This window comes from Urocitellus parryii, chromosome 1 (assembly GCF_045843805.1).
Source record: "Urocitellus parryii isolate mUroPar1 chromosome 1, mUroPar1.hap1, whole genome shotgun sequence".
Taxonomy (NCBI): Eukaryota; Metazoa; Chordata; class Mammalia; order Rodentia; family Sciuridae; genus Urocitellus; species Urocitellus parryii.
In genome coordinates this window covers 112,304,598-112,317,123 of record NC_135531.1, presented here as the reverse complement: position 1 = coordinate 112,317,123, position 12,526 = coordinate 112,304,598, and the positions used below count along the sequence as shown (strand labels likewise).

General features: G+C 39.2%; 1 protein-coding gene and 1 non-coding gene across 2 annotated transcripts in view; one reads left to right on the top strand and one right to left on the bottom strand.

Annotated features, from left to right (window-relative positions):
• Prdm6 (PR/SET domain 6) overlaps positions 1-12,205 on the top strand; it is a 97,545-nt gene extending 85,340 nt beyond the window's left edge. The window contains exons 6-7 of the mRNA XM_026396205.2: positions 5,346-5,522; positions 12,091-12,205. Coding sequence (XP_026251990.1) covers positions 5,346-5,522; positions 12,091-12,205 — 292 coding nt within the window. The remainder of the gene's footprint in view (positions 1-5,345; positions 5,523-12,090) is intronic.
• Positions 2,231-2,337, bottom strand: LOC144249588 (U6 spliceosomal RNA). The gene has a single exon (XR_013342246.1). It is a non-coding gene; the product is annotated as a U6 spliceosomal RNA (small nuclear RNA).
• Positions 12,206-12,526: the final 321 nt, after the last annotated feature.

Genomic DNA, 12,526 nt, shown 5'->3' with positions numbered 1-12,526 from the left:
GGATGTGATGGTGCCAGAGGGGACATGGCTTTAAAAGGTGCTGTTTGGTGGGAGGAGCCTGGAGACAATCCATCACCATAATAGTTTCTTGGAATGTATCAATGCTCTTGTCTTCCTCTGTTTCTTTCTGCCCCTCCCCCACCCAAGTGTGAAGGTTATCTTTTTCCTGGTTTTTAGTGTTCAGCAAACCCTTTGGTTCTGCACTCTGTCACTTTTCTGAATCTTCTCCTTATAGAGAGCTAAGTTCTCTTCCTACTTCCCCCAGCCAGCAGTGACTTAAGCAGGGTCCCTTTGAAGTCTTGGGAGATTTGCACTTCAGCTGGCTGACTTGGAGCAAGGAGAGAATGTAGCTCCAACTGAATAACTTTTGTCCTGGAGGCTTTCATTCCATAAAAGAAAAATCAAAGAAGGATTAATAATTTTAAACCAAACCACACTTAATTTTGTTAAATGTTTCATCCTTTTCCTATGTGTACACTAAACCAATTACAGACTCAAAGCAAATGAATTGCACATTTTACTGGCGTAATCTTTGGCAGAGAAGCTGCCAGTGACAGAGAATGCCAGGGGATGTGCAAAATCATCTCGCTGCTTTCTTTCTGCTTAAAAATTTACTAGCATTGATATATGCTAACTAAATCCAACGACACTTTGCTATTCAGTCTTCTTCTTTCTTTCTTTCATTCTTTTTTTTTTTTTCATTGAGTATGGAACACTTTCTAGTTTTTTCTTGAAGCTTGATATTTATGTGTCGGAATCAGCCACAGGGGGCTATTTAAGTTAATAAAAAATAAATAAAATAGTACTTCAGTTATTCAGGTGTACTTGCCACATTTCAAGTGCTTGAATACTTCATGTGGCTAATGGCTCCTGTGCTGGAATAACTTAGACCTAGAACTCTTCATCATTGGACAATATGGCTAGAAGTCTCAAGTTGCAACAAAGCTACAATACACTTGTGGTTGTAAAATGTTATCCCTTTTTGTTTGCTTTGAGAATAGTGCAATGCTGTATGTGCATTGGCAGAATGAGGTGCTTTAGAAAGGAGGTTCCCAAATACGATGATGTGAGATGTTGAAAAGAGTAAACTAGGGCTGGGACTGTAGCTCAGTCGCAGAGCACTTGCTTAGCATGTGTGAGGCACTGGGTTCAATCCTTAGCACCACATAAAAATGAAACAAAATAAAACCATGCTATCCATTTACAACTACAAAAAAAAAAAAAGAGTAAAGCTAAACATAGCACCCATGGATGTCAGTCCTGTGTGCATCTTCTGGGAGGATACATCAAAGGGAGACAGAACTTTGGAGTTAAGATTGATTATATCCAAATCAGCCTTATCTTTTTACCAGCCTTCAAAAATCATTGGAAATGATGATCACCAGAATAAAAAGCTAAGTAATAGCAACTAATTCTGTGTCAAAGACCTTCCTTTTTTAAGTTGGGAAGTGTGAAGATGGGGTGTGCTAATTTAAATATGCACATATAGTCTTAACACCTGTGGCCAGTGTTCCAAAAGATCTGAGATTCCCACGTGGTGATATTTTCTAAGCTTTTAAAAGCTTAGTTCTGTCCTGAATGTATTCCTATGCCCTTATATTAAACCCTAGACACATAATAAATTTTAAAATCACTTTTTGATCATTTTATTTTTCATTAGAGCATTATAGTTATGCATAATAGTTGGGTTCATTTTGAGTAAATCATACATGTATGGAATATGATTTCAATCCTGGATCCCCTCAGCCCCTCCTCTCTCCTCCTCTTCTCCTTCCTCTAATCTATTGATCTTCCTTTCACTCATTCATTTTCAGTTGAAATTTTCAACATATACATAAAGATGAAATTTCCTCTGTTGTATTTATATATGCATATAACATGATTTCATTAACTTTATTCCATTTTTCTTTCCCTTCCTTCCTCCCTCCCTCCCTCCCTCTTGCTCTCCTTCTTCTACTCCATTTATGTTCCCTGTATCTTTATGATCTCCCCTCCCACTGCGTTCTTTTCCTTATTTTGCTCTAGTTTCCAAATATGAGCGACAACATTCAACTCCTGAATTTCTGAGTCTGGCTTATTTCACTTAGCATGATGTTCTCTGTTTCCATCCACTTATCAGCAAATACCATAATTTCATTCTTCTTTATGGCTGAATAAAACTCCATTGTGAATACATTCCACATTTTCTTTTTTTTTTCAAAGATATAATTTATAGACTATTCTGTACAAAAAAAATATGGAACGCTTCACGAATTTGCGTGTCATCCTTGCGCAGGGGCCATGCTAATCTTCTCTGTATCGTTCCAATTTTAGTATATGTGCTGCCGAAGCGAGCACTCCACATTTTCTTATACATTGTTTTATTTTATTCATTTAAAAAGAAATGCTGGATGGAAATACAGGAAAAGAAAGTTGAAGTGAATATTGTCTACCAAATGTGCAACTTCTGTATTTTCTGAAGGCTAACTTTCTATAAATTTCTAGACTGAAAGAGACATTCTGTTATAGTAGCAAGGGAGATACTTAAGTTCTAAATTCTACAAGAAATCAGGCACTGCAAAGGTGAATGTGACCAGATGATCTAATGTCTTATTCAAGGTTCCTAAAAATGAAGGATTATAGCTTTGTTTGTTGAAATTAATTACAATAAGGTTTGATCTTACATGTTGGTACTAGGCTTTCTTGTTGCTTGAAATTCTCAACTTTTTGCCAGTACATTAAACTTTTCTATATTCTAGTGAGCATGTACACACACACACACACACACACACACACACACACACACGGAAAGCTCCACATCCATCCAGTGAGTTGACTGGTACCTGCAATGCAAGATGGAGATTGTGTTGATGATGCTGTGTCTGGTGATGTCTGTGTAAGGTAGTGTTAGACCAATGCACAAGCCAGGCTTGTTGGTCAGTTACCCAGAAGCAAGAGCAAGGCATGATGGGATGTGAGAGTATCCAGCTCAGTCCATTCCCCTTTCCAGATGGATGAGAAAACAGGTCAGAGAAGATGAGTGACTTGTCCAAGTCCTACAATTACAATTGGTTGGAGTTAGAGGCTGAAACAGACTTACCTCTGCTATCTCTCTTTTTCTAGGCGCTTCTTTTCAGTCAAGCTACATTTCTTTAAGGTTTTAAAAATGGTGCTATAAAGGCCACTAGTTCCCTAGCAAATGTCTCTCAGGCTGGTGCTGGGTAAAGGTGATGTTTTAGAATCCTTTCCCTTTTCATTGGTATTACCTTGATATAAGAATTCAACTAGACCTCTCTGTGGTCATTTCTGCTCTTCTGTGTGTAAATCTTTGCCACTGTGACTATTAACATAAAAAGGATGGATTGACTTCTGACTGTGGGAAATAAATCACCCCAACTTTTGACAGCAGAGTTAGAAAAAAAAAGAAAAGATTAATTGGTTTTATTTAGTGGCTTATTGTTTATAGTGATAGCTATTAAAAATAGATAACCAGAGGCTAATAAATGTTAATGGTTCTTTCACTATTAGAAAAAATCAATTGTCAGTAGACATAGCATATATTAATATATTATTTTCTTTATAATCTTCAGTAGCATTTAAAAGAATTTATCCCTGAGAGAATTATTTTTTGAGGAATTCTTTTAAGGTTAGCATCTACTACCAAGAGCAGTTTTGACAGGACATTTTTATCTGCATATAATTTTAATGGCTTTCAAAGCATCATTTTATAATTGTAATAAAATGCATGTGTAATTTGTCAAGATTGATAAACTCCTTACCAAGGACTCTTATATATTTCTTTGAAACTTGTTTGAGAGCAGTTAGATAGATTTCTAAATGTAAGTAATTAAAATTGTATAGTATTGAGTTATTGACCAATCCTGGACTATTAATCAAGCTAAAAAATTCTACAATCAGTGTTCAGTGTGCTGAAGCCGGGTAAAATAATAGTATTTGTGTTCAGTGAGGCAAGTAGGCACAATTAAGCACTTCACTTGACAAATGAGAGGGTACACTTTATTTTGCACTTAATTGAACTGTTGTACATGCTCGGTCACCATTGTCTCCTAGTCCTTCATTTTGGTTTCTGATCATTGGGGTTTATGCATTTGCTAAAGGTAGAGCAATTATGTCTGCTTTTGCTATTGGCTTTCTAAATGTAGCCAGAAATGTCTGCGCCACAAACCAGGGCTTAGTGAGCTGTTACTATCCCTCATGACAAATTAATTTTCTGAACAAAAATTTTGATAAACAAATTAGAGACCTGTCAAGGAATGATATGAAATAGCTTCCAACAGGGAAAACTCCTCAGGTTTTATATCACTCACCAGATTCTGCTTAAGTAAGCAGAAGAACTTCTGTGGAGAAGACAGAATTTTAATCTATTTTATGAAAACCAAAAATTGATTTACTTCTCATGAGCTGGAAAGAATGTGCTCTGATAATCTTGCTAATTATCAGGTATTTGTCACAACTTCCTTCCATTTGCTTTTGCATCACAGTCATCTTTCTGCAAGCATAGTGACATCCTGTCATTTCTCTGCTGCTATAAATCATTCCTTGTGACCAGATTAAACTAGGGAGCCAAGGTTCAAGAAAAAGACTCAATGGATAAATATTTGGAAGGGGGCTAGGAGGTCGAAGTCAGGATTTCTTTTACAAAGAGACGCATCTGGATGCTACACATCTATGTTCACCTGTGCGATACCAGCACTTGTACTATACCTAGATTCCAAGATAGGTTAGTATTTATTAAAATGCGTGTGCAACTTGCCCACTTGCCCACATGTTTACTTGGCACTTAGAATAAGATCCAAACCCTAGAATGATCTTGGCATCAATTGCTTATGTCCTTCGAGGACAGTTTATTTTCAGTTTTCTGAATTGATGGAGATAATAACAGCCACGTTCCCTATCCTAGAGGGTTATTGTAAAGATGAAACTAGATAATTGATTTGATTTAAAAGCATTTGGAAAAGTTAAGAATGCCAGGGGAGCATGAGAGACATTACAGATTTTTCTCTTGTAATGTTTGGTTTAATGAAGCTTGTGTTTTTAAGGCTTACAAAGATACACTAATATTTGCCTGCAGGGAGATAAAGACAAGAAAGTAGAGGATTTTGAAATGGTATGATTAATACTGGAAGGAAATATTCATTTGGGAATTCATGTGTCTCAACAGCTCTGTGAATTTTGTTCCTGTGGCAACAAGTGAAGTAGTGAGGACCCAGAGGCCAAAACTCTGTGTTCTGTCTTAAAAAAAGTATGAAATACCACCAAAAAGCTTTGGGTCCTTGTTTCATAATGCTGATTCCTGCTGACCAACAAGGAAAATAATGACCAGGCAGTGTCTTTATTTGTTTCAGACCCTATCAATGTGGCCACTGCTCCCAGTCCTTTTCCCAGCCTTCTGAACTGAGGAACCACGTGGTCACTCACTCCAGTGACCGGCCTTTCAAGTGCGGCTACTGTGGCCGTGCCTTTGCTGGAGCCACCACCCTCAACAACCATATCCGAACCCACACTGGAGAAAAACCCTTCAAGTAAGTAATGGCTTGGTCCTCCTCCTCTCAGCCTTTCTTGAGAGCTGGCAGATGCGTTGGCACAGCACTGCCCAGCTCAGCAAGAAGAAGGCTATTTGGAAGGTCAATGTCCAGACTGCATAAAATCTCCTTGGACAGTGGCTGACCTTTGGAAAACAAAGTCACAAGCCTCCATATTGGTTCTGGCTCAATTTTTGTTACCTTATATTTAAGGTGATCTTTCTGTGTATGTCTTGTCATCAGTAAAATAAGGAGGTTTGAATAAGTAATTTGAATATTTCCAGTTTCTGAGGATCTGTGTGTCTAAACTTTATTCAGGAGCCACATAGCACTCATGGCCATCAGTAAGCCCTATAACCGTAAGGGTGGCCCTATATTTAGGATATCTGAGTAATTCTCTCTTGGAGAACATGAACACTTTAGGATTCTGATGAACCGTTTCCTCCTCTTTGTCATGTGTTAAGGAATTTGATTCTATTATAGTAGCCAAAAACTGTGACTTAAAGCTCAAAAATATCATGTTGGTGAAAAACGAAACAATAAAAGCAGACCAAGCACAGGGCATGTTGACTTTTTGAAGATTCAAAGAGTTTTTGAGGGAACATCAAAAGAGGTAAAACAAAATTCTAAGGGCTTTGGCAAAGTCAGGGCAATTAAATAAGATGATGTGTTCAAAATATAACCCAGTCATCAAAACAGTGGGCATCTGAATCATGCTATGGGACCTATTCCTTCATTCATCCATTCATTCATTTATTCATTCACTCATTCAAATATGTATATTTATTCATTCAACAAATATTTATTGAGCACCTACTTTTGTACTGGGTGTCTAGCTAGGGACAAGAGATACAAAGGTAAATGAGTCTCAACTCCCTCCCACCCTAACTTTGAAGACCTCGTGCTCTAAGAGGAAGCCCAATTAATCAATAAACACAGGGTGAAATGTGCAGCGATAAAACATGTATGCATAATGTTTGAAACTAGCAAAGAAATGGAATAGCTAATGCTATAGGGAGACGATGCTTCAGATGTATTTTTAAGGATGAGTAGGAGCTTATCAGACATAAAGGGGAGAGAGGTATTTCTGTTAGCTCAAATGGCATGTAGAAAGGCTTGGGAGAATGAACCTGCACACATGGCTGGTTGGTGGTCTCAAAGCAATTTTAACTGTCTCTTCAATGAACTGTTTTCCTTCAACCCTCTTACATCTCTCTCTACTCATTTGCCATTCTGGCTTCCAATTTTGAGAAAGAAAATTAAAAGTGCATAGATGTGCAGCCTTATTTGCCTTCTGTAGGACAAGCTCAAGTAAGAGTGGAAACAATCCAGTCCATAGGAGACAGCCCCTTTGCGCATTCTCAACCACATCTTCCTAGAGTCTTGTAACCCATGATTTTCCCGCTGAATCTGCTGTTTGGACATGTTGTTGTGCTCACACTGATAGGCAGAGCTTAGAGTAGCAAGTACTGCAGGTCTGGGTCCTCCCTGCCTCAGTGGTCTTCCAGTGAAAGAAGGACCTCCGAAGAGCCTGTCACCTTTGGTCACCTCCCCAAGAATTAAGTCACCTCAATTTGTCATTCTTAACTATTTTTTATTGATTTAATTGATATTAATAATAAAATAATAATAATCTTGATAATTTTTGTCTATGTACATAGGCCTTGCTTGCTCATGGACTAAGGGCAGGATGGGGCCTAGACTTGGGCTTGAAGTATGGCAACCCTTCTCTAATCACCCTGAGGCACCAAAGGCTCATCCCAGGTGCCAGAGTTCCTTCTCACTGATGTTTGTGTCCTGCCTGGTGGACTCTGCCATCACCCTGAGGCCTGATGCCCAGGGGCTTCACAGATTCTGGATTCAGTACCCTCCTGGAGGTGGAAAGTGACAAGGACACATTTCTTGTGCCTTTGAGCAAGAGAGCTTTTCAAAAACAGAGGTGCGGGAGATCCAAGAATCTTTCTGGTCCCTCATATTAGACAGGCAGTCAGACAGACACAGAGCCAGGAATCAGATTGATTTTTATCTTGTTGCTGTGTAAATAGATTTTAGTAATTAATTGAAGAGGTTCCAGGGTCAAAATGGGAAATAGATTTCTATTAATGTTAAGGTGTTACTTATGTGTAATCTTGTTGACTCCACTCAGTTTTTTTTCTTTAACATCCTGTTTTTGTCATGTTTCCAATAGAGTTGCCATCTTAACTTAATTTTCATTCATTGAATTAATATTTGAAAGGATTTAGCAATTACATCTTTTCCTCTTTCCAACAGTATTGTTTGTGCTAATTTCATCTGGCAAAAAGAAAAAAAAACAAGGAAATAATCAGGGTTGTTGGATACCATTCAATATACACATTATAGTTCCTTCTGTTCCCACTCTTATCAAGATAGCCACAGGCCATAATTTTTTTGGGGGGGGGATTTTACTTTATCAAATATATATTTCCACATAAGAGCTGAGTGTATGCTTATTTAGAAAGTGCAAGGTTTAAACATCTTCTAGGAAATGGAAAGCTAAATCCTTTAGTATATACAACCAGGTCTTTCAGAATTGAACTATCCTAAGGGAGTTTTGGGAATCTTCCAACTACAGCCCATGGATATCCAACCCGTGGACATTTGTAAATATTATGAAGATATCCTTTTACAAGCTTATAAAACAAACATTCAAAAAAACTTTTGTTGCATACTAGTCAATAAAAAGGGTTTCGTCAGGATGGTTAATTTTACTACTTCAGCTAATGGGTATTGGCTTAAACAATGTTGAAGAAAAGAAGAATCTTGTAAAGATACACAACCCTAAACCCTATGCCCGGAGCAGCTTCCAACTAGATGACCCAAATGGCTCAGTCCCCAAATTGTACCACCCACCCTGGACTCAGGGGCCTTTGCCAAGTCTGAGCCTTCCACATCAGAAGAAAGCCATTTCCAAGTTCTAAAATCTGAGCAGTGAGTTTTGGAAACAGTTCAAGATCACTGGCATCCAAAGAAGGCTGGAGAAGATTTGGCATTAAGAGGTCAGAATTCATTCCAGGCTTCTTACAACCTGCATAGTTGAAATCCCATTGAAAGAATCTATCTCCTGAGTTAGAGGTAGATCACAGGACTACTGACAGCTAACCTAGGCTGTAGACTTAGAATTCTGACATATAAGAGCACATAGGAAAATGAAAAAAAATCAAAGATCATATTGAAGGTTTTGGCTTTCAGTTTGTTCTGTGAGACTGGAACTTGTGGAGAACGAGGAGCAAAAAAGAAGACATCATTTCATTTAACAGCAATAGCCAAGTACTTTATTGCAGGAAAGAAGAAAGGGAGGGAGGTAAGTTGGCAGTCTGAAAATCTTCTTTATAGTGAGGACCCTTTCTTCCTAAACACAGAGTCTCAAGATTTCAGGTGGGCTGGTCAGCTCCACTCTTCTTTGCCTGGGAGAACCCAATTGAGCTGCCTGATGCCTGCCTGGCTTCTGAGCCTGGAAAGCTGCACAAGCAGCCAAGGACTGTCCACAGAGGGGTTCTTCATCCTTGTTAGAAGCGAGTGGAAATAATCCCCACTATATTTTGCCTCAAATAAAACAGTTTGGCTGAGTACAAAGAAAAATCAAAGGAAATTCCAAAGGATGCCTAACAGTTGAACAAGATCGAGACGAAATCCAAGCAAATCAGTAAATATGCATTGAGCACACCACACATATGTGCAGTTTGGTCCAATTCAAGAAGTATTTTGTGACATATTGCAGATGCACAGAAATCTTCTTGCATGTTTTCTGTGTAACAGAACTTTATATCATCTGTTAAGCTCCCAGTACATATAATCCAATCAACCAGCACAATTGAGTGAAGGAGAATCTCAAATTGAAAAGGAAATCAAGTCTAAGACTCCCATGCCAGCAGGAAGTTGGGTACTTTCTTTTTGCTGAAATACTTGCAAGACTTTCCACTTGTGTGTTCCTTCAAGGCTGCAAAATCAGCACCCATGCCAAGTGAAGGCACAATAAGGAAGACCCTGTGTGCAAGAGCGTTTCTCTCCTCTGGGCTTATCCTCTGTGTCTGTCTGTCTTTTTTCTTTATCCTGCTACATTCCATGAAGTCCAGGTTTACAAATGCAGGAACCCCATCCCTTGCATGAGATTGTAATTCAGGGGTAATGAATGCCAACTCACCTATAATCTGGCTCTGACTTCCCAGAAGCAAGGTATTTTTATATCTAGCTGTCTTTAATTCCTCAAATATACAAATTATATTATAGTTCTCAATCCACATAGGTATTATTTCTAGTAGTCCACTTTGCTTAAGAAGAGGAAACCACTGAGAAAAGGATCTAAATTCAGGTAGTTTCAACACATCTGCATGTATTTTCTCTCATACTTGGTAGGAAGATTGTACTAGAGATGATCTTTTAGGAATCATCTTTGCAAGCACACTACAGATCAAAAAAGATTTCCTATTCCAACAAATTGCTCCATGCATGTAAGTCTCTGTGAGACATTCAGATAAACATTTGAGAAAAGTATAACTCTGTCCTTAATGTCTCCATTGTTGTAAGCATTTAAATGTCACACACACTTTTGCCTTATTTGAAGCACTAAGCTTCCCATTTGTGAAGTCTTCATATTTTCATACACAACATTAGGGGGGCAGAAGCATAGCTAGGTAAAGTGTCATTCCTCACAATTGTTCAAACTCTTTTGCTCTCTTTGAAATTGATCCTAGAGCTTCAAAATAAAAAAAAAAAGGAATATAATAATTTGAAAGTTTGTCAGGTAGTTGAAAGGTAGTATATTTTGACACACTAATCTAGTAACTAATCAGTTTTCTAATAAACAATCAGTGGTTGCTAACATGTCATCAGCACTCCAGGAGCTCTGGAGAGGGGATGAGCTGCCCGCGGACGTTAATGAATACACCCAAAATCATTAGGTGATCAATACTTCTGAGTTATTTTCATTGAGCTGATAGGTCTGATACATTAAAGCTGACATTATACATTTGTCAAGATCACAGTGCAGTTTTTAACAGTGGAACAGGCTGCTAAAAATATTCCCCGAAAGACAATCAAAGAAACACAACTTCTTCACCCTGACACACTCAGCTGGCACACGAGTCTGGAAAATCCAAGTAAATGCTGAAGCCCCAGCCTCCCAGCATTTACAGACATGCCAGAACTCCACACCGGATGGGCATGGTTTATTTCTATAGGAGATGATTTTTGTGGCAGGACACTTTCTATGATTTACTAGTAAAAAGGAAAGGGGGAATGCAGCCCACAGGATGAGACATGTGGCTTCCTGATCTGTGATAGGGCAGAGGGACTTCCTTGTGGAGGCTTTTGCCACAGCTCCAATAGCATAGAGACCTAAGAACTGGAGATTGTGATCTATAACTGTCTGCAGCTCCTCTTGAATATTTTTTCCTTCAGAGGTTTGAGGAGAGGACATTAGTGGGATGACTGAGGTGGCCGCTAGGCCCTGGCAGGGGCTGTGCCAGTGCTCTGGGCAGCCCAGATGTTTAAGGTGGTGATGGGGAAGTTGCTGTGCCCAGCTTGCTGCCACATTTCAGTTGCAAGGGGTGTGTGTACACATCGTCACAATCAGCCAGGAACAGCAGCCATAGAAACACTGGAGCCTCTATCAGGTTGCGTGTGTGTGTGTGTGTGTGTGTGTGTGTGTGTGTGTGTGTTGTTTTCTATAGATCAAGTAGCCATTGAACTAGTAAGTGAGGCTTGTATGGGAGATGGAAATGCACCCAGAGTCTCCAAATTACAACCTCTTTCTTTCTTTTTTTATAAGTTAAGAAGAGGAGATATTGTTGAAGTATGAAGCCAGTTTGCTCTTCTTGGACATACGGGCCTCTAATTGTGGCCCACATGTACACTATTTTTACTGTATTTTCAGTGGGGTTGAATCATTTACATCACTCAAATAACCCTTGATTCCCATTTTTTATAAGTCTTCCCACCACCACCATAAACCCTCATTTTGTAAAGTGTCCTAATCCTAAATTTGGGTTAGGCTATAACACTAAAACCAGCTTTTGAAAAAAAAAAATCAGCCTCCTCACCCGGTACCTGTTAGTCAACGGCAAACTAATGTATTGCTTCCACTAGTTTCCAAATTCTGAGATGATCGTTCTTTGGCTGTTGTGCTGAGGGGAGTAGAATTCTGGGTTTTAAATTAGCAGCAGGTGAAATTCTATTTGTCATCAATTTCTCTTTGGGGTTACGGAGCAGAAAACTGCAGACAAGCTGCTGCTTTGATGGCTCACTCCTAAAAATCTCTTTTTGTTCTTTATCTATTTGAACTGACAGTGATCAGAGCTGCAGCAGGACAGGGCTCTCTGGAGAAATCACCTTCCCCCTGCCTATTGACAGATCCCTCTGTTCTGCATCAGACGGGCTTTGTCCCATCCCAGGCATCCAGGCCTTGGAAGGAGCCACCAATTAAACCTCTTGAGCCGGTAAAATCTGAAGCCACTTTGGAGTGTCTGTTCCAATTAGGCAGGATGAGAGGAAGCCCATCACCCTGCAGGCCCCGCTCCCTGGTCTCAATTTTCTCTCTTGCCTCCACCAGGTGCGAGAGGTGTGAGAGGAGCTTCACGCAGGCCACCCAGCTGAGCCGACACCAGCGGATGCCCAATGAGTGCAAGCCAATAACGGAGAGCCCAGAATCAATCGAAGTGGATTAACTGATTGACTGGTTGGAATTAAACTGCAAGGAAAGTCATGATTAAATGTCACGGACACTTAAGCAAAACCAAAGATTTCCTCTGAGCAACTTTCAATCAGTCCCAGAAAACCAAAAGCAGTAATAAAATAAGTAAGATGTTAAGAGATATTGATCCTGGCGTGGAAGTCAGACCAGGAAAGAGATTATTTATTTATGACTAGGGATGAGACTGATTTCAGTGGACAACTAACCTGGGATGGCTAACATTTCCAGTCCCACCATGTATTTGCTTTGTTTCTAAAAAAGCTTTTTTTAAATTGTTATTTAATACCAAAGGGAG